The following is a 23022-nucleotide window of genomic DNA, read 5'->3' as shown; positions in this document are numbered from 1 at the left end:
TTTGAGCATCTCACAGTTTTTAATGGATGGTTCCTTACAACACCGCTGCCAGGCAGGGAAGTACTATGTTCTTCATTGTACAGATGGGGAACTGAGGCACAGAAAAATCTAAATGACTTGTTCAAGGTCCCACAGAAAATCTGTGGTGAAGCAGAGAACTGAACTCAGGTCTCCTAGGTCCTATGTTAGTGCTGTAACCACTGAACCATCCTTTAACTTTTCTAAATATACCTGTAGTTACATTACAGTATAACTTGTTATGGTATGACTGGAACCTTTTATGTTTTTTTTCTATTGCCAGGTTTCAATTATTAATTCTACAGACTTGACCTTTATTCAGAATTTCACTGGTGAACAGGTAATGTCAAAGATCTAAGCAATAATATACTATCCCTTGGAGGAATATCATCTAAAATATTATAGTTCTAACAATTTATTAAGTAATATTTTCTACGCTTTGAAATACATTTTCATAAAGGTGAAGAGGTTTGTCTGATTTTTGTTTGGAAAAAAAATCTTTTAATGAATATTGGATATGAAAATGTATGTGGTGTTTTTCATTTACAGATGGCGTCTTACTTTGGGTACACTGTCGCAGTGTCGGATATTAACAGTGACGGGTAGGTTACACAATGCACCCCAATCCCATTGAAATCCAATAGGAATTGATTGCCTAACTCCTTCTTTAGTCCCTTTTGAAAATCCTGGCCTTAGTAAATAATCTTCACACTACAGCTCCAAAAGCCATCATGATCCCTTTATATGGAAAAGCCAAAATAAATATATCTGTTAATAAACTCTGTTTTTCTAATGCTTTCGGTTGGAAAATGTTTCTTATACTTCTGTACTTTTCTGCTCTTCTGTGCTTTTCTAGCTCTAATTATCCAGTTTGGGTCTCAAATTTATTAATTCACTCTTCCTTTTTTAAAACTTGGTCTAATGGCCTTTGCAAAAGAAGTGTTAGTGGAGTTTTTCTTATTGACAGCTGAGAAGATTGTTTGGAACAATAAGGGCAGAGTTAGAACATCCAAATTCTGTTCAATTTCCTAATATTGAAAGAGGCAAGGAGTGGTGTTTAGAAAGATGTGAGTAAGAGCCAAATGTAGAATAGTTCAGTCTGCCTCTATGGAAAAGCAGAGCCTTTCTTTTTCAATTTCTCTTATACCCTGTCCATCTCCCATTGCAGCAAGGGCTGCTTAAGGCTGCTAGCCTATCAAAAAGTAGCTCAGCTGGTTGGTCATGCATACTGCATCATCTTTTAAGGTTTGCAAAGTGGCCATGCTCTACAATAATTCCAAGAGGTATTGTGCCTGCCTAAGGACCAATGCCTTTTAGAGCTCCCATTACTCAGGGTTATGCCTTAATGACACTATCTGGCTTTTAAGCCCTGATTCATAGAGCACTTAAGCACCATGTATGTCTTTCATGTATGTCTGTACTACAAGTGCTACAGCAGCATAGCTGTGGTGCTGCAGCTACACCACCATAATGTAGACATTTGCAACAGTGATGAAAGGGGTTTTTCTGTTGCTGTAGTAAATCCACCCCATCGAGAGGTAGTTGATAGAAGAATTCTTCCATCAGTCTAGCAGTGTCTACACAGGGATGTCTACAAAGGGATTTAACTTCCTATCTTAGGAGTGATGTAGCTGCGTTGTCCTAAGTTTTAGGTGTCAACAAGACCTAAAATTATGAATAGTTTTAGGGTATGCCTACACATGGATAAAAGCCACATGGCACGGCTGGTCCAGGTCAGCTAACTTGGGCTTGCAGGGCTTGGGCTGCAGAGCTAAAAATTGTTCTGTAGATGTTCGAGCTCAGGTTGGAACCTGAGCTCTGGGACCCTGTGAGAGTGAAGGATCCCAGAGCTTGGGCTCCAGCTGAAGCCAAAATGTCTACACAGAAATTTTTAGCCCCACAAGCCTGAGTCAGCTGACCCCTGCCAGCCACGGGTTTTTTATCCCCACGTAGACATACTCAAAGTAGTTGGCATGATCAGGGCTTTAGTGAGTGAATGTTAACATTAGCTCTTTATCACTGAGATAAGATCACTAATACTTTGAGCCTTGGAGTTTCCTCCCAATGTTATTTCAGGCTTAAAATTATAAGTGTGTGACTATTCACCTGCTGCAAAATATCCCAAAGAGTTGTATGCATCATATGGGACACTTTCTCTTCTTGTATTTATTTGTAGCTTAAAACCATAATGTATGACGTATTCTCTGTGTGCTAAATTAGTGTTTCCCAACTGGTTAATTGAGATATACACCTTCCGCAAGGGGATTACACAAGGCAATGGGGAGGGTTGTGAAGCATTGAACATTTTAGAATAATTCTAAAAAAAATAAAAGGTCCAGAATAACTTCAGGATAGCCCAAACCTTCAAAGTTTGTGAGGTCACCAGTAGAATTTGCAGTAGTAATTGGAGTATACATTTTTTAACTTTTAACTTTTACGTAAATGTAAGGGGGTCAGGACAATTTTTTATTTTGAATAAGGGGTCACCAACCTGAAAATGTTAAGAAACACTGTGCTAGTATCATAAGAGCTTTATAGAAATTGATTGTGACTTAGCTTCATCTCTCATTGAGCCAACAAATTCATGAACCGGTTATTTCTTGGGAAACTGCTAGTCGCTTGCAAGATCTCTTAAGATCTTTTTAAAACATTCCGTGTTCCTTTAACTCCATAGCTGTATGACAATAATATCAGCAAACAGCTTTGGAGGCTTGTGTGGTCTCCCATCCTGTATCTGAAAGGAAATCTAATGACTCTCTCCAAGATCTAAACATCCCACTGAAAACAAAACACAAAGAAGCTTCACTTGATAAATGTGCCTGACTGCAGTCCAGTAACTGACGGCATGTACTAGGGTGACCAGACAGCAAATGTGAAAAATTGGGACGGGGGTAGAGGGCAATAGGAGCCTATATAAGACTCCTAAAAATCGGGAGTGTCCCTATAAAATCGGGACATCTGGTCACCCTAGCATGTACACTAACTAGAAATATAACTCAGAAGATGAGACTAAGTCTAACAAAAATTGCTTGAGGGAAAAGATATGCATGGAAAAGTTGTTATATAGTTAGGGATGGTGGAGAAATTAGAAGCAGGGTGTCTGACCAGTATAGGAAACCTGATTCTTTATCAGGCTGAAAAGATAAATAGGGACAAGGCTTTTACTTGAGTAAGTTCTAAGATTAGACTTTTTTATTTTTCATAATTTAGAAGGCAGCTCTGATCAACTTTAGCCAGAGCAGTTCAACTAAATGTTCCAGGGCTATTCTTGATGTAAAGTCTGCAAGTGTTTTAGGGACACAAGAAAATCTTGGTTTATTGCCGTCCTACAGTTGTGTCCACCACTAATACAAATAAATCAGCTATTGAAACTAGAAGCTTCCATTTTGTAATAAATTTATAGACAAATGCTTAGCAAGGAGATGAAGGAAATTTTTCTTTTTAGGTTGAAACCATATATCCAAGAACAACAGTGGAATAACATATTTACCAGTCTTTTATTTGTACTATATCAAAGCTCCACATAGTTACACTTTAAACTATTGACACTTCCCATACTCCTGCTGTTTATTACTCACCGGGATACAAAAGAATTGCATAAAATTCCAGCAGGTGGTCAGCTTGTGCTTTTTAATGTTGTTTTATTAGAAAGGAAGCAATACTGGCTAGTCACATTTATGTGCTGGAACAAACATAAATATGTTGATTTATGTTAACTACAACATCATGGTGCAGTAGTGAAATGAATCTAATGAAACTTATTAAAATACCCCCCATAGATTGAACTACAGTTATGGTTATATATCACCATTTGGTGGCTTTCTGTCTTCTTATTTTTACTCCTGCTGCCTTTTAAAAGGGATGGTATCAACTTGAATTTGGCTCAGATCCACATTTTGTAAAAATAAACCTCTACAAAACCTTAGAACAACTGAAATATATCCGCAATTAAAAAAGCCAAACACACAGGTGTTGATAACCAACCAACCAATTCCTCTGCAGTGCTTGAAACTGAAACATTGAGATACTAGAACTGGGAAAGTAAAATTAGCTATAAACCAAAAGTGAGACTGATTTATTGCTTTTTATTATCCACATTGAGAGAAATGCAAACAAGTAAATCAGGATCATGGAGAGTGACAAGTAAAGTGTGTGTGTGTGTGTGTGTGTGTGTGTAATTCTCCCCTCTGCTGAAGCCCTTGTACATTGCTGTGGTAATGCATAAAGAGACATTAGAGCCTTGGGTTTGGCCAGGGAAGAGTTCCAACTGGAACAGGCTTTGCAAAAGGGAGCTTACCTTGCACTAAAAGGGCCCCACTGCAAGCCCTTATGTAGGGGGGTGTGTTGGGGGCATGAAGGTGGGGAAGCTGAGGGATGTCAGGAAGTGCTCTTACCCATAGGCATTTAGGGACTGGGTGTTTGTAGCTTAGGTCGATGCCCCTAGGCAGCCCAGAATTAGGAGAGTATAAAGATGGCTTAAAGCCACATTAGCACCCCGTCTCCCCCACCCCCCAGGTGCAAGCTTGTGCCAAAAGCTTGCTCTGGACATTTAAATTCACGGTAAGTAATCTAAGTTGTTAATAGTAACCTAGGTGATTATATTTGTTTACAACACACAGTTCTAGGCTCTCCCTTTGAAGGGTTTTCCATCCCCCTCCAACCAGATTTGTAAAGATCAGATTGTATTTGGCTCTAGCACTGGTGGAGGTGTATGGGAAAAACTCAGTTTGCATGCCTCTCACTTGTGTTCCCTATTCAATGACAGCAGTTCTTTTGCTCAGGGGAGTAAGAACATAAGAACGGCCATAATGGGTCAGGCCAAAGGTCCATCTAACCCAATATCCTGTCTTCCAACAATGGCCAATGCTAGGTGCCCCAGAAGGAATGAACAGAACAGGTAATCATCAAGTGGATCCATCCCCTGTCACCCATTCTCAGTTTCTCGCAAACAGAGGCTAGGGACACCATCCCTGCCCATCCTGGCTAATAGCCATTGATGGACCTATCCTTCATGTACAAGGACCGCTCCTTTTATTGGCCCCAGAGCACAAGTCACCCTGGGGCAGGGCAGGAGGAAGAACCACAAGGCATCATGTACTGAAAATTCACCTTGCCACTTACAACACTAATTTATAAAGGATTGGTCCTGCAGTGAAGGCACTCGACTGAGGCTATGTCTACCTACGCTACGCAACTCCAGCTATGTGAATAACGTAGCTGGAATCAATGTACCTTAGGTCAAGTTACCACCTGGTCTACTCCGCAGGGGGGCAATGGCAGAAAATCCCCCATCGACTTACCTTACTTTTCTCGTTGGGAGTAGAGTACAGGTGTGAACTGGAGAGCAATCTGCAGTCGATTTGCAGGTCTTTACTAGACCCGCTAAATCGACTGCTGGTGGATCAATCTCAGAGTATCGATCCCAGCTGTAGTGCAGATCTGTCCTGAGACTCAGGAGATATGGCTTCAATTCTTGACTTGGCTATGGTCTTTTAGTGTGCCCTTAGGCAAGTCACTTAGGCTCACCTTCTTAAAGATGTTTATCATCTACAAATACTCATATGCAGTTAGTGAGATTTTTTCAGAAGTGTCGAGGTGTCCAACTCCCATTGAGAGTTAGACACGTAAGTGCTTTTGAAAATCCCACTAGGTGTCTATCTGACCCTTTAAAAATCTGTCTCTTATTCTCTCTGTGTCTCAGTTCCCCTGTGTAAAATGGGGATAATAATACCCCCTTTTTCTTTCCCTTTCCTTTGTCTCTCTTATCTGGTTAGATTGTAAGATTTTGGAGCAGGGACCATCTCTTGCTAAATGATTTATATTACACTTAACACAGCTGAGCCCTGATCTCAATGGGGGCCTCTATATTGTACTGTAATAAAATAACAATAATGAATGCTGGGAGGATGATAGAGCTACTGTGTAATATATGGTATATGCTAAATAGTTGTAAAACAATTGGTAAAATACAGCATTCATGGGACACAAACAGCATGTTCTCTTTTTGTGGCAGTCAGCAATTTCAGCTAACATGCTGTCCAAACCACTAGCATCTTTCATAAAAAGAGAAAGATTTGGAGTATTTTAGTGTGGGGGAAAAAAATCCAAGAGCTTTAATATTTGTTTGTTCATTCATCATCTGCTTCCTTCCTTTTCAGGATATGTGTAGCATAGGATGGTATCTAATATTTACAACCATGGAAGAACTAAATAAATGGAACTTTAAATTTTAAATTACAGTTTTCCTTATGGAGAAGTTCTATCAAATTTATAGAAAATAATATTTCTATAGGTGTTTTGAAGCAACTTATAAAATTTCAGTTCTATATAGTGGTTAAAAACATAGAAAAGATCTCATTCTCTGTTATATTCTATATGATTTAGAGTATTATCTATACAGCCATATTACATTTCTATAGAGCCCTGTTGGTTTAACTCCTCCTAAATTTTATATACTTTTTACATAAAAGTTAAGACATATTAGAATTTGTTGTGTCTCTCTCATTGTGTTGGTTCCTTGCTGGGAAGGCTTTTCAGGCTTAAGGTAAAAAAAGCTTTGCTCTCAATTAAATAAAGTTTATTGGCCTGACAGAAAAATACCATTGCCAAAATTAAATATATTAGTCAAGTAATAATACGGTTTCACAGTAACAGAGGATTTCCATGCCATGAGCCTGCCACTGAAGTCGATGTTGCTTGAAAGCTTGTCTCTCTCATCAAAAGAAATTGGTTCAATAGATATTCTCAACTCACTCACTTTGTCTCACTGAAGTCAGTGTGAGTTTTCCTATTAACTTCAGCAGGCTTTGAATCAGGCCCCACATACCTATTTGATATTATTGGTTTATATCTCTAAATCACATATTGTGAGGCTATTTCTGCTACTTTCTCACTTCTTCCAGAATCATGTCATTTGGCTGAATTTCCCATTAACATTTGGTTTTGTTTTTATTCCTCTAGTTTAGATGACATCCTAGTTGGTGCCCCCCTCTTCATGGAGCGTGAATTTGAGAGTAAACCTAAGGAAGTAGGGCAGGTTTACCTGTACTTGCAGGAAAGTGCTTCCTACTTCCGAGATGCACAGATACTGTCGGGCACTGAAGTGTTTGGTAGATTCGGCAGTGCCATCGCGCATCTTGGAGATCTCAACCAGGATGGATATAACGGTACTTAATTAATATATTATATGTTGCAAACAAATTGCCTCTGTACTGAATATGATGGTACTTCAGGTCTGAAAATGGCTTTCTTCCCAGTTCTTGAAGAGAACTACAGGATTTAGAAGATGTTTGCGAAAAAAGCCAAATAAAACTATATACATGTTTGTTTTTCTGCAACTCTTCCATTTTTAACGTGTAAATGTGCTATTGAAAGTGATGAGAATCTCTGTGTCACACAGTGTGACCTAGTGATTGGAGTAGGAGTCTTGCTTAGTGGTCAGAGCAGAATCAAAGGTCAGAGCCGGAGTCGTGGTCAAGAGACAAGGCGGTGATCAGAACCATGAGTTATAAATCAGGGGGTTCAGAGGCAGGCAGTGAGTAGGCCTGGAGCAGGCATGGGGTGGAGCAAGGGATGGACAGGAAGCAGGTCTGGTGCAGCTTCAGGCATAAAATGCATTGAGCTGCCACTGTGCTGCTGTTGGTACTTAAATGGTGACCTGTTGACCCTTCTGCCCCATCAAGGAGCACAGTCACTTAGTGAAGGTTTATTGGGCCCAGCCGAGCTCATTGGGTTGCTAGGCAACCATGCCAAGAGCCAGCTGAATTCCTGACACATTGACTAATCCTAACAAAGAGGAAATTAAGTGCCATATCCTGTTAAACTTAAATGAATAGTCCCATTGACATCAATGCTAACGCTGAACATATATTAAGACTTCAATATTGTTGCCCCTTTTTAACCCAGTCAACTCTTCAGGAACTCTCTACAAGAGGTTTGTTGGTATACTTAGCTCATGCCCAGACATGGGGTAGACTTTTCACTCTCATTGACTACTGTTCTATAAGCCATCAAAAGGAATGAGAAATGCTACTTCCAGCTCCTTTGGTGCTGTTCTACAAAGGTAGCCAACTGATCGCCCAAAGTCCTATTGAACTTTTCCACCATCCCTTCAGATTGTGGGTGTGCTGGGGTGGGTGCAAGTTTTGTGTATGTTTTGTGTATCTAGAACCTCACAAATCTATTGAAACACTTTGGATTCAAAGTTTCTCCCTTGATCTGTGCATAACTCACATGGGACTCCAAATCTGGTGAAGAATTTATTCACTAGACCCCTATTACTGCCACAGCCTATTGATTTCTGCTTGGAAAGCCATAGGCTATTTTGTGGAGTAGTCCATAGCTACCAGCAACTATTACTTGCCAGCCTCCATCTCAAGGAATGGCCCAAGAACATCAACAGCAATGAGCTCCATTGGTGTACCCACAGGATACTGTTGCAAGGGGGCTCTCCCAGGTTTAGGAGGACCCTTCTTTGCAATGCAAACATCACATTTTCTGCACCAACTTTCTACCTTGTTAGAAAGCTTTCCCTTACCCCCTCCCCGGTTCTTGTCACGCTGACAGAAAGCAGAAGACCAGAAGTCCAAAGTTCAGACAATGCAATGTTTATTGGGGTTAGTTCCAAGCAAACCTATCCAGAGTCTGTTTCCCACTGTTCCATTCCCAGCTCTGACACCACAGAGCATTTACCCCATGTCCCCCTTCCCGGTTCTGATGCCACAGAGCCTTGCCTGTGACCCCATTCCCTATTCCCCATTCTCATTTCCCATTCTCCATTTCCTTGTTCCCACTTCCTCCTCCTTTGCAGGCCCAAATATACCTGCAATGCACACCCACAGTCCCACCCCTTAAACTTAGGGTCATGTTCCATTTTGGGTCTGGGAGGGTTAAGGAGAGTGAGTTTGTGCTCAAGTGAGGTAGGGGCATTTCTTTGTTTTTTTTTTTTAGTGTTTTATACCTCCCCTCCCAAGCCCTTTTGCCCCTCCCGACTGGTTGCTTGACTTTGCCTTGAGATAGGGTTGAGGCAATTTTAAATTGTGCTCTTGAGTAACACTTTAACTGCTCTTATCGGGTCCCATTGTACTAACAAATCCTGCTGACTAGGAAGAAGCGACATCACAGTGTCTTTGTCCCTTGTTTACACATTTTAGTATAAGAGTATCAAAAAGTCCAACCCAAAATTCTGTCCCAGGCTAGCAAACAGACCTATATACTAACAATTCTGCTTGCATTTTACACAATAGAAATTCTCCCTTAGCTTGGCTAAGGGTTTTGCAGTTTTAAGATCCACAATGTAACCTCAGACACTCCTTTTTCGGTGATCTAATACAGTCAGCTGGTACCTGTACTCATCCCGCCCTGATTTCTCCCATTTCCTATACAATATTTCAACTTTAAATTCCAAGCTTTCCCATTGTGACAAGAAAGCTTTTACTGTGGTGTTGTGAGGTGACATTACATTCCAGGCTGTGTTTTTCATTTGATTTTCCTGAAATCAGTCACACGTTATCCTGAAATCAGGATCCTCTCGTTAAGAAGATTTTTAGTTGCTCTAGGGTCCATTCTTGCAGCCCCACCCCCCTTGTTCAAGGGTGAACCAAGAACATGAGCACTAATGCGAATTTGAGGGAGGAAGGAAGGCACACTCCTCCCCTTGAGCAACTCATTCCTTGATGTCCTGCTTAAGGCATTGACATTGCCATACTTATGGCCAGGCCTGTGGGTAATTGTTAAATCATAGTACTGCTATGGCAAGCTGGTAGCTGTCCCTCGGGATTTCTGAATCTAAAGAGCCATTGCAGGGAACCATGGTCTGCCCTAACCATATACTTCCTCGCGTACAAACCGCTCCTAGGAGTTCCTTTCAAGTGGTGCAATAATTTCTCTCAGGAAAACTTAGACTTTTGCTATAATAAGCTACCACCCTCTCAATTCCCTTGTGTTCTTTTGTCGATACTTCCCTCAAAGCATGAGCAATAGCATCTGTGTCCAGCATGAAAGGGATTTCAAAACATGGATAGGCCAAGAAAGGAGCAGTTATTAGAGCCTTATGCTACATCACACTCTGTGACCATTGAAATGATTTCTCTTTCTTACCCAACCTATGCCGTGGTTTTGCAATAATGGCAAACCCACAAATGAACCTTCTGTAATGGGAACAGAGCCTTATAAATCTCTGCACATCTGTGAGTGTTTGGGGAGTTGGCCAGCTCTGTACAGCCTCAATTTTCTTTTTGTCAGTGGAAATTCCCTCCTCACTAATTGTATACTCAAGGTAGATTACCTCTTTTTGAAACAGCTAATGTTTCTTTGGGTTCAGTTTCAAATTGGCTGCCTTCAACTTATCACAGACCATTTTTAAATGTTTTAGTTCCTGTTCAAATGTTTTTGCATGCACCAGGATAAAATAGACAGGCTGAGAGGGGCATGTCATGTATTACCCTCCCCGTTATCCTCTCTAAGGTGGCAAACACAAGTCAAAACCAACACTTTAAATGGCCACAAGCATTGTCCTGCTGCGAAGCAGTTTTCCCCTTGTCTTTTGCATCCACTTCCACTTGCCAGTACCGACTATTAAGATCCAGTGTGGAAAACCAAACAAAGTGCTACAGTATATGGGGTATCATCTGTTCAAGGTAATGGATAAGAATCCTTTTTAAGTGACTTCATTTAGTTTTCTATACTCCAGACAGAATCTTGTGTTGCCATCTTTTTTCTTAACCAGAGCTATGCGGGAGGCCTAAAGATTGGTTGAAGGCTCAATAATATCTTCTTGATACATTTCCTTGATGGTCGGCAGTGCCTCTTCCCTTTCTGCTCCTGGTAACAGTGAGGGTCAGATTCCTTCCCCACCCACCATCAATTTTGTGCTGCATCAGTGCAGTACAACCTATGTCTCTGTTGGACTAGGAGAACAGCTCCTGATTTCTAACCAGAAAGTCTCTTAAATAGTTCTGCTGTTCCCCAGTGTACAACACAGTGCTGCAACAGGTCCAGTAGAAATTCTGGAAGCTCACCTTCTCCCTCTTCTACCTTGTAGTTTTCTTCAATACCAGCATTAACCAGATCCACCAATTCACATTTTGCAACTACAGTTCCTCCCTCCTCCCTGGCCCTGCCCCTCCTTTTTTAACTATTTGACGCTTGTTGGAAACATTCAGCAAATGAACAGGGATCAGTTCTTATTTCCAAGCCATGAGAGCTTTGAAAGCTAAGATTGCCCCAAGACTCTGATTTCATAACAGGGTTCAAGCACTCTCCATCTTCCCTTTGCTGGAAAGCTGCCACAGCATATAGCTGTTATGGTGGTTTCTGCACCTGGGAGCAGACCTATAGGCCATTTATCTCACCTGGGCCATATTTTTAAAGGTCATTTCCACAGATTGAATTTGTAAGACACCTTTCCTATTATTGAGTACATAGTTGTTAGCCATAATGAAATCCACTCCAATTACTAGCTCATCCACTAGTTCAGCCACCCAGCTCAAATTTCAGAGGTCTCATCTTCAAACCCAACTTCCCAGGCTTTGGACAGATGCCATCTCCATTTGAGATCAATTTAGGTTGTTCAGTTTTGGATCCCCTATTCCGTGGCCTTTTTAGCGTATCCGGTCTCATAACTGTTATGTTTGAACATGTGTCAATAATTCCTGTACACATCACATTGGGTCTGAACCAAAGCTGCATAGCATATGGGCACCCACAGTTACAGGGCAGGTGGTGGCAGAACCCCTTATTGGTCTGGGTTATCCCCCCAAAACATCGCAAATGGCAGTCATGTTGCTGATCATTTCAATAATCTCTTTTACCATTCAAGCCTGTCGGGGTTTCCCCATTCTGTCCATGCACTTTGTCGTTGCTACTGCTCCAATAGAGATCTCATCTGAATCTGCAATTATCTCTGAGCTCTTCCTGCAAAACTTCCAGCTTTTGTTTTAAATCCTGCTGGCCACTTTTGATTTCTGCAAGCACTTCCATTTGTTCCATCTTGATTCAATAGGAATAACCAGCGCACAATCTCTCTCCTTGGAAACTAGATCCCACTGTTCGGAGCAGAATTGCCCCTTTTTGACCCGAATGGCTAGTCAAAGTTTGGGTCCCTGTGGGTGTTCCAGTTCAGAGCAGAAAATGGTGATAGGTATTTCTTTGAAGCAGTTTTGTTTATTTACAAAGAATGTACAAAGTCCTGTGTATCTGATTGCAGAGGGAATCAAATAACAGGAAATAGCTTCTTTTGCTCACAGCTTCAAGAGCAGTCTTTTCCGCCAGCACCCCGACCCAAAAACCTCTCCCCAGGTTTCTTCCAGGTTCTGGCACATGCTTTCAGCTACTCCTTCAGTCTGTCTCTCTGACTCAGTCTGTTTTTAGACCCTGGTCTACACTAGGTAATTAGGACGATTTCACTATGTCAGTACGGGCCATGGAAAATCCACATCCCTGAGTGGCACTGTTAAGCTGACCTAAGTCCCCATATAGACAGTGCTAGGACGACAGAGGAATTCTTCCATTGATCTAACTACTGCCTCTCAGACAGGTGAATTACTCATGCTGATGGAAGAACCCCTCTGTTGGCGTAGGTAGTGTCTACAAGCCTCACAGCTGCAGTGGCACAGCTTTGTTGCTTTAATGTTTTAAGTGTAGGCAAGCCCTTCTTTTCTGTCAATTCCCTCCACCCCTCAGACCCATCCAGTCAAGCCCTCTGCCCACCTAGTGCTAGTTTCTGGGTAGACACTAGTAGGCTTTGTTTTGAGTGTGGCTCCTTAACTATCTCTTACAACTGGCTTAAATGGAGAACTCATTCACACATCAGGCTTAAAGAGGTTTTAACTCAGCTCATAATAATGTGGATTAAAATGTAATATGATGTTTTTATAAATGTATTTGATTCGATACAGCATCAGTTTAAAAGGAGGTGTTCTGCTTCTTCCCCAGTTGTGTAGATGAGCTGATTGAGGTTCAAAGAGGTAGAGCATCTTGCTCATAGTCATAGCTGAAGCAGTTATGAGGATCTCTTGTCAAAAATGCCTAGGTGCCTAACTCCCATTGATTTGTGGAAACTGGGCACCTAAGGGCATTTGCAAATTCCACTACGTGCCTCGCTGCATTTTTAGAGGCCTAAATACCTTTAAAAATCTGTCCTCAAGTCTTTCATCCTGTCCATCAGAGATTATTTTCTCCAAGGCTTTTAAAGTGGTAGTGATTTGGCGTTCTAGCTAGAGACGCATTAAAGGTGCCTGATTGACAGTGAACAGGTGTTCAGCCCTCTTAAGAAACTTAAGCTACGCACCCAAAATCTCTCATCATTTTGAAAATGTTGGCCATTGTCTTTTCGCCGATAAACTCAGACTGTCTACTTAGTCATCATGGCTGTTTCTTTGATTTTTGTACCTGAAAAGTAGTAAGGGAGGGTTTGTTATACATAATGAGTATAAATTCTAAATAGCATATGGCCCTACATCAGTTAATAGAATAAATTCACTTTCGGGAATCTGCTACTTCCATGAATTGCTCCAGCTAATTCTCCTGGTTTATGACATCCAGAGAGTTCCTTGAGTGAATTACAGCTTTGCATTCCCTCTGAGGCTGTTTATTATTCTGTATTTATCTCTTCTCCAAGATACTCCTCAAAAGCTTTTTTTATACTATTTATTTATTTATTTTTATTGGTCATGAATACAAAGGGGATGTTTCCCATTTCATGGTAAGGTGTTTTACATACAAACAAAACTGATCTTATGCTAGGTTTCAGAGTAGCAGCTGTGTTAGTCTGCATTCGCAAAAAGAAAAGGAGTTCTTGTGGCACCTTAGAGACTATGCTGTTACTCTACTGCACTCCTGTTTTTCCTTCTGCATGCTGTAAAGTTGGCTGTTCGACAATGTATTTTTTTTGCAGTCATTGAATTTTTTTTTTAAGCTGGAAAAAGGACAAGCTACAAAGCAGAGTTTCTTAAAGAGCTGCTGCTAATTAATTAGGTGATGGAGAAAACAGGGAACATCACACAGTGTGTGTTTAATTTAAACAGGTGAATGTAACATTAGCCATTATTTCACTCTGTTTGTTAAATCTTGTTGATTGCTGTAAAAACATGACAAAGGAAAACGTGCAATTAATAATAAACGTGTGTTGTCTATCTATTGCAATGTGAGGGCCCTTTCATATGAAAATAAATTCATTACAACTATAGGCATGAAAGTTTGAAACACTAAAACACTATTAAACATTTTTACGTATTTGTCTTGAAATAGAATCTATGCAATAGAGAAAAAAGATTAAGCCCCAGCTCCAGTTAACACACAACACAGGTCCCTCTGGTCTATTTTCCCTGTCAGAGTTAATTCTTTCTTTGTTTTAATGTTGTCAACTCTTTTTACTCTATTGCAGACATTGCAATCGGTGCACCATTCGCAGGTGAAGACAGAAGAGGCAAAGTGTTCATTTACAATGGACACAGGAATGGGTTAATTGCTAACCCTTCGCAGGTTCTCAATGGAGCATGGGCCTCACAGTCCATGCCTGCGGGATTTGGCTTTACTCTAAGAGGAGACTCAGACATAGACAAGAATGATTACCCAGGTAAGATTTTTCCATAAGAGAGGGAATTTCATACCTACATTCTCTGGAAAATGCATCTAAACTGTTCCTTTTGGAAGGCAGAGGTCACAATAAAGAATAGACATAGTTTTTTGTGTAGTTCTAGCAATGTTTTCCTGAGAACTTAGTCAGACAAAACAAATACTCCCTTTCCTGTCAAGAGACATCATCAGAAATGCAAGGGCTTAAACAGTTACATTAACATAAAACATGTGAAGTTTACAGAAAAAAGCTTAACCCTTATTCCCCACTCAACATTTGAATGCACTCATTCCTACTGAGCTTATAGGTCTGCTCCATGCTGACATTCTTCCTTAATTAAAACCATGTCATGTTATAAGAGAAGAGACCGACTTGGTTGTGTTTGTTGCTAGTTGTTTTTCTTAAAGCTTTGCTTTCCAAATAGCTGCTGAACATATAGATATATATAGTTCCTTATGTGTGTGTGTGTGTGTGTGTGTGTGTGTGTGTGTGTATATATATATATATATGTTCCTAATTGCTTTTGACCTCATTACAAAAAGCAGAGAGAATGCAAAAAGATTCCATAATTTGAGTCACAGATTTTATTTAGGTCTTTCCATGACCTTTTTTGCACTCTGTTATACAGATTCTTCCTTTTTAGTTTGTTTTGAATTTTTCCTAACAATGAATATTTTACAGACATCCAATGGTATTTATCAAGATTACACTACTACTGCATGCTTTTTTTTAGTGAAGTCCTTCCAGTTTGAAGCAGCATTCCAGGACCATATGCTGCCTAAATGTACAATATCCTTTTAATCTGATGCCATTCACTCCTTCTTCTAGGATCAGTACATACAAGACCATACTATTTCTCTGGATTGAGAAATCTCTGAACGTTTGCAATGTACCCAGTGTCGAGGAATGCATAGCCTTGCTGTTGTATACTGTTGACCTACCGCACTAATACTTGCTAATGCTTTAGGTTTCACAGACTCTTTATAGAATTATTTTTCTTAGCTTGTCTTTCTTAGCTTTTATTATTACAGCTAGCAAGTTAGAGACCTGAAAGTTGGTGTTGTTAGCTGCATGATTTTGTAAATTAATGGTGACTTGCAAAGAAAAAAAAAAAGAGGGTGTATGAGACCTTTTTGGCTTATTTATTCTAGGTAAAGAAGGCCTGAAAGATTTGGGATTATTGTTTGTTTTTAAAAGGGGGACTTTTTTCTGCTTGGGGTTTTTTATGCTAGAAATTCAGATCTTGTCTGCTCTAGAAAATGCTTCTTGAAAAGCTGGATAATGATAACATTAAAAGACTCAAGGGAGAAAAAGCTGAGCAATTGAGAAGGGGAAGGGCTTTGTAGTCCTTCACAGGGCATCTTTAAAGCGGAATGGGGGAACTTTGGGTGGCACACTTAGATCTTCAGTTCATTTGAGACATTTCTTTAGCTTTTCCCTGACTATCACTTTTGGGTTTGTGCTTCTACCTGAAGAATTCTATTGTGGGATGTGTTTAGCATGTGATAATTTGGTGTTTGTATTGTTACATGGCTGAGTTGTTTGAAAAAAAGTCTTACTAGTAACTGCATCTGATGAAGTGAGCTGTAGCTCACGAAAGCTTATGCTCTAATAAATTTGTCAGTCTCTAAGGTGCCACAAGTGCTCCTTTTCTTTTTGTTTTTACCATAGGCAACCTCTCCCTCAATCCTACAGTTTCCTAGACTGACAACGTTGCAAAATCCACCTCCAAGAAAATGATAGGGCGAAAAGAACTGTCAAACAAAGAAGCAGCTTATCCACTCCTCAATGCAGAAAGACCTAAACTGTTAAATAATAGTACAACTTTACCCTTAAAATGTCAAGTTGGAGGGGAATTATTTGTTACCATAAGCTGCAAGAGACTAGTCAATCTAATTTATAGAGACTAATATGTGGAACAGCCATGCGTGTGCCTATATAATTGTCACTGGCCAATAGGTCAGTTGTCTTAGTTCATGAGGTAGACCTGGTAGAATAGTTCTTTATTCATGTGTGCGGAATGTCGGAAGAAACCTTGCATCTTATAATTATAGCACTCAATAGGGAGGCATGAGGCTTTCAGCTCTTTCTATCCTAGAAATAGACAAATAGAACGATACTTCCAAATTTCTTGTGTTTACTTCTTTATTGAGCCTAATAACTTGTTTGACTAGAGCATAATTTGAGTTTGGCTAAAGCTGCCACCAATTATTGGTGAATAATTGTGGATAAATCCCCTGCACTGCTTTGAAAATCTCAACCATAATGCTTGAAAGTTCTTTATTTAATATCAAAAGGGTTGAATCTTCTTTGCAGAGAGCAAAGATTAGAAGTACTCTTAAAAAAAAAAACCTTTACTGGTACATACAAATACAAAGGGTAGATATTAAAGATGCTATCTATTCTCCTCCAACGCTGTCAGCACAACAGATATGATGGCTTTCTCTGCTCGTTAGCAATCTCCTCAACAGAATGGCCATCTGTCTTCAGCCAGCCCGATATAGGCGCTGTCACTGTTAAAGCTAACAGACCACCATTTTCAACTCTGTTAAAATACAGGAAGTGTCTAACCTTTCAACAAGGGTTTCATTATTAAACACAGCCCTCGGACCCCACGTCCAAGGAAGCGATGCCATCAAAATAATGCTGCTTGTGCAGAGAAATATGGAATAATCTCATAACTACTATCATTTCATAACAGTTTGGCTTTTTATCTTAGAAATCTTAGAATCACTTCAGATGACGTGTCTAGAATTACTCCTTTATCAAAAGGGACACTTGGTCATGCAAGGCTAAATTGCGCCTTGTAGGCACAGCCCTGCACTCGGAGTGGTGAGGAACTTTAGTACTTCAAGGAAAGCACTGTTGATATCCTGTAGCAGAACACCTCATAGAGCTCTCTGATACAGAGGGGAGTGTTCAAACTGTTACATCTCTTTACGGGTGCAACATCCCACCCAAGTGACACAGGGCAGAGCCAAGTACTGCCCATTGCTCCCAGCCCCAACAGAATAACTAGGAAGCAGTCCCTGTGCTCCACTGATGAGAGGACTGCAATTTTAGCCAGCCCTTGCATTGTCAGTGCCGAACTGGGGAGGGCTCTTTGCTGCACATCCGCACAAGAATTAGGCAGAACCTAAATCTTAGCTTGTAAGGCTGGCAAGAGAAAGCAAAATAGAAGGAAAGAATGCTTCATATAGATTGAAAAAGATCAACCTGCTTCAAACAGATTCTTTTTGTTCTTAATAGTACAAAGGAGGTCAGTTTCATTACCTGCATTTTATAGATGAGGAAACTGAGGCAAGGGGGGAAGTGACTTGCCCAAGGTCACCCAGCAGGCCAGTGACAGAGCCAGGAATAGAATCCAGGTCTCCTGAGTCCCAGTTTTGTGGTCTATTTACTAAGAAACACCACCTCTCCTCTGTGGCTGAATTCAGAAGTGAAACCAGAACTCTTCAGAGGAAGCAAATAAGCATGAATTCTATTGCATGCTCCCATGAATTTGGCAATTTATCATTTGTAGAACTGAATTTCCCTTACTTTCATGGCTGAGCACACCAGACACTATTCACACCTATGCAAGGACCTTCAGCTGAAATGTGAAAGGGGGAGATTGTTTAACTGTCAAAAGAGATGGATCATGATGTGAGCTATTTCTGCTTCTCCGTGTGATTATTCAGTGAGAGACTCTCCCATTCTGCCAGATGAGAAATCAAAGAATCTTGCGCCTTGTTTGACTGAGAGATTTGATGTATGAGGTGGGATCCAGTATTGGAAGAAAACAGACTGGTGAAGACCTTTCAGTGCTCTCCAGTAGACCAACTATTCTCCACTTTTTTTCTTCTTCCATTCTCCAAGTCTTAATGCTGTGTCTTGATGGATCTGGAGTCCAGATCCTGATAAGCAGGTGGAAGGAAGGTCCTTTATGAGTAATTCATTCTGTAGCTGCCAGTAACCAGTGCTGAAGCCAAGTGTTCAACCAATAACTGCATACTGTCTCTCTTTGTCTCTCAAACTTATTTATCATCTTTACATCTTGTGCTCTTATATCTTCTGGATTGCCAAGCTGGAAAGCAAAAAAGAGAACGAATAGACTTGGCGCTAGAGGCCTCCAAGCTTCCAGATAAAAAAGCGGAATGGGGAGAAATTAGATGGGCTGCTGCCTTTTATAGTAGTCTCTCTTGCCCATTCTTTTCGACTACTTGTTTTCTGGTAGTGAAGTTGCAGAGTCAGATTATAACCTCATTTACACTGGTATGTATCAGGAGTAGTAGCTCCATTGACTTCCATTCAATACAGTTATATTGGACTTAACCCAGTCTAGCTCAAGAAAGAGGGTAAGGGATGAATGGTGGAGAAGACTAGAAGATGTGAAAAAGTCTATTAAAAAAAAAGTTTGTGCAAATATGACTCAATTACTCTGGAGTAAAATCCTAAAGGAATTGTGGGTGAGATTGTTGTGCTATGCTCCTAGGAGGTGCAGCACACAACTCACAGACAGGGGAGGGGGAGCTACATAGCTTTAAGCCATATTTGCATGTTGTCAGTCCTGGGGCTGGAGTGACCCCCTGAGGTAGTTTTAAGTAGTCCTGGGGGTCCAGCACTGCCAACAATCTCTGCTGTGTTCTGTGCAATGGCCCTGCCCCAACATACTCTTCCTGGCCCCAGCCCCACACGTGGTACACTCCCTACACAAGGGTTTGTGAGACAATCCTTGGGAGGCAGCTCTACATATGTTTTCCACAGTACCTGCATCAAGGGAATCATCCCCTGACTAGGGATGGGTCTTTAGGAGCCTGTGAATGTGGGTGGCCTCCTCCCAGGCTCCCACCTGTGGCCTCAAAGCAGTGCTGCAAGTGACTGTTCACCTCAGCTTCCCTTTTTGGGCTCCTCAAATAAACTCCACACAGGCTTTTAGTCCAATAATGCCCCTTCTTCCAGGGTCTAAAATATGGACATAAAATAAACTCGAAATAAAACTCCAAGTTCCAAATTAAAGTCCACACAAACAAAAGTTTCTCTTCCTATTCCCAGGCCTTCCTGCTGGGGTTTTTGCTGCTTTTGCAGGCCACTCCCAGGCTTGGGTGACCAGACAGCAAATGTGAAAAATCAGGACAGGGGCTAGGAGCCTATATAAGAAAAAGACCCAAAAATCGGGACTGTCCCTATAAAATCGGGACATCTAGTCACCCTATCCCAGGCCCACCTGGCTGAAGTGTTTTCATTCTTAACCCATGGAGTCTGCTCTCCCTGGCGTGCAGCCCTCTGGCTTCTAGGCTCAAACCCTTAACCAATAGTCAAGGGTCTCCTGCTCACTGGAGCTCTTCTGCAGTCTCTGCCACAGCTTCCTCTGGTTACTCTCCCTAAGCATCCTCCCTTCCTACTTCTCTTATAGGGAAATCACCTGATCTCTGCCTGTTTCATAACTAGGTTTTTAGTTCTTAATGGGGCAAGCCATCCTGTTACTCTTTACTCCACTCCAAACCTTTTATGTGCTGTAAAGGGGCTGGCGCAATGGAGCAGGGGTGAGAATCCCACCTTAGATCTGCTTTCTGAACTGTGGTTTATTTCATTTCTTTTTCTTAAACAGAGTAATTCAGTTTTGACAGATGCAAGAGAAATCCATAAATGTGTTTAATGGAAAATAAATGTTTTCCTTTGCTTCTGGTCAACTGTTCAAAGTTGGTCCCTGTTGAGTGCTCAGGATCAGTGGTTGTCTAGGTAATGGTGTTGTACATCCAGCTGGTTCATCTACAAGATTAGCTCTACACTGCACACTGCTTTCGGTGGTGTTTAGTGTACGAGTCGCTACATGTCACACTGAAAAGCAAGCTGTGTCCACGCTGTGGTGCGTAGCTACAGGTGGCAGTGAAAGGTTGTGGGTGGGGGCAGATAGTGGGGGGAAAGCTTCAGCAGCTCCCTGCTGCCAGAGCCTTTCACTGTGGTGAGGAAAAACTCTGGCAGGGGGGAGGCAGCTGGAAATGGCTCAGCCTTTCCCAGCTGCCTCCTCCCTGCCAGAACTTTTCCCCGCAGGACGGAAAGGCTCTGGCAACAGGGAACTACCAGAGTCTTTCCTCACTCTCTGCCCCCCATCCCTTCCCGCAACCTCCCCATTCCTGCACTGTCAGAGTCTTTCCCTGAAGCTAGTTGCTGGTGGAGCCTTTCCTCACTGCCCCTGCTGTGCCAGAGGCCTTTCCCTGTGGTGGGGAAGAACTCCAGCAGAAGGGAGCTGGCGAAACCTTTCCCTGCAACCTTCCAGCTGCTGGAGCCTTTCCCTGCTGAGAGAGTCTTTCCCTGCAGTGGGGAAAGAGTCCAGCAGCAAGGAGGCAATGGGTCACTACACTGCTTAAAATAGTCGTGTTGACTGGGAGGCACAGCTTGAGCAAGTAGAGAGCAGACAGGCTAGGTACTTACATAAATATCCGAACCCTTCAGGTATGTCTGAACTCTCATCTCCTAAACTGTGCCTCACTGTCTACACTGCTATTTATACCCCTGCTAGAGGGACTATGCAGGTACTACACTACATGCCTCTGAAAGTGGTGTGTCGTGTAGATGTAGCCTCGTAGAACTCGTGCATTTTCAATCTGTATGATTTCTGTCTTCACACCATGGCATATGTTGAGTCACTTGCTGGCTGATTATAACTGAGCAAATCGTTTATCACAAATAACTGATTCAGCCTGTTTTCTGCCAGTGGCATTTCCTCAAGCAGATTGTGGTGTCTTCAAATTTATTTATCATCCAGAACTATTTAAACAATTTTTAACAAAGTAGATTGATGTAGAGCATCTGTGTGTGTTTATTGCTTGGATAAATTACACTATTTGAACAAGTGTATAAGTAATCCTCATTAATCTAGGTTGTCCTTTTGAAGTCAGGGGCCTTTTCTACTCAAATTTACCCCCGTTTTATACTGGTTATTCCTTCTAGCTAAGCTCTGGTTGGGTCAGCTTTCCTTATTCTGGGTGCAGTTATTATGTTAAAGATTGTTTATACTATATATAAATCAATGTCTCTAGAAACATTTAACGAAATGTTATCACAAGGCTGTGATGATCAGGCAAAATTGTCTCTAAAATTCAATAATCCAGTCTAATCTTATTAAGGATTGAGTCTTTAACAGTGCCATCTGCTAAATGCATTAACTTGAACAGCAGGAAGAAAAGCCTCAAGTTTCTTTCTTAAAAGCTGGGATTTTTCATGATATAAAATTTGTTGAACATAACAGGCAGTGTGCCAATAACATCACAGCATTGTAGTCTAGTGATGATTATATTCTGAAGTCAGGAGAGTTACAGAAGACAAAAAATGAAACCTTGCATCAGCTCTGATGATAGCTGTACAGTGTGTGAGTGAGAACAGGGGGAAGGGATTCTGCAACCAAATGGAGCAAACTAAAGCAGATAATTGACTTGTATCATATTGTTGATTGATTTTAATCACTTGAAAATGCAACAATTTCCTGAACATCCTCATTTTATAGCTAATCAAATGGTGGTATATATTTTAATTTACAGATGCACTTTTTTCCAAAATGCTCTGGGAGATTTAATGAACATCACAATATCATGCGTTCAGTGATGCTCAGGGGAAATATATTTATCCCAGTCAATAACAGGACTCATTTAAGTGGTAAACATTAAAAATACTCAAGAAGTGGATAGTTATAGGGTGGAATGAATAGAAACAGTGCCTCAGGAAGTTAGAGAAGGGAGTTAATTCAGACCCCAGGGGAGAGTGTAAGTAGACCAGCCAGATGCAGTTGCTGATATTAAGGGGCTTGCTGTCAGAAGAGCTGAGAGGAGAAAGGAAGTTCCCCCTGAAAGAACTATTCAGGACCTTGTGAGTTACTGGGTCAGAAGAAAGTGCTGTTTTTGCAGACAAAGGTTATTTCTGGCTATAGGCTGAGTTTTTCACTGGTGTTGCCTGGAACAGATCATCCTCTGACCTTTCTTGTGGTCATTGCTGTATTAGAAAGCTTTTTAAGGGATCTTTTACTTTGGACTTTTGGGACTGAAGGGAACTGGCTGATGGAAATTTAGGTCATGGAACCCCAAAAGAGGGAAATAAATCTACCTTATAAACCTCAGGCTCCTTGGGCGTCTTAAAGGGTGAGTGAATTGAGTGAAACAGCAAAGATAAATATCCACAAGGTATAATGATATACAATTTTATACACTATATACTTCAGATATAGAATTTTTTTTCCATTTTAATAACATTTCCATTTATATCAAACCTTTACTCTCAGGGGGTCCCAAAGACTTCCCAGTTGCAATGCATATTGTGTCATTAAAAGGCAGCTTCTTTTACTAATAGAATATACAGATATATTTCTTAAAGTATTGGTAAAATATTCAGAAAGGGTTAGGAACTGGTAGAGCCTAAAACTAAACGTTTTTATTCTCTGTATCCTGATATGTAGT

At 41.0% G+C, this 23022-nt stretch overlaps 1 protein-coding gene across 1 annotated transcript in view; it reads left to right on the top strand.

The window, feature by feature from the left end:
* Window positions 1-23022, top strand: part of ITGA8 (integrin subunit alpha 8) — a 173555-nt gene that overhangs the window by 37920 nt on the left and 112613 nt on the right. The window contains exons 10-13 of the mRNA XM_038392475.2: window positions 302-358; window positions 568-620; window positions 6979-7184; window positions 14402-14593. Of these exons, the coding sequence (XP_038248403.1) occupies window positions 302-358; window positions 568-620; window positions 6979-7184; window positions 14402-14593 (508 nt within the window). The remainder of the gene's footprint in view (window positions 1-301; window positions 359-567; window positions 621-6978; window positions 7185-14401; window positions 14594-23022) is intronic.

Source organism: Dermochelys coriacea, chromosome 2 (assembly GCF_009764565.3).
Source record: "Dermochelys coriacea isolate rDerCor1 chromosome 2, rDerCor1.pri.v4, whole genome shotgun sequence".
Taxonomy (NCBI): domain Eukaryota; kingdom Metazoa; phylum Chordata; order Testudines; family Dermochelyidae; genus Dermochelys; species Dermochelys coriacea.
The sequence above is the reverse complement of the archived record's forward strand: the minus strand, read 5'-3'. Positions and strand labels throughout refer to the sequence as shown.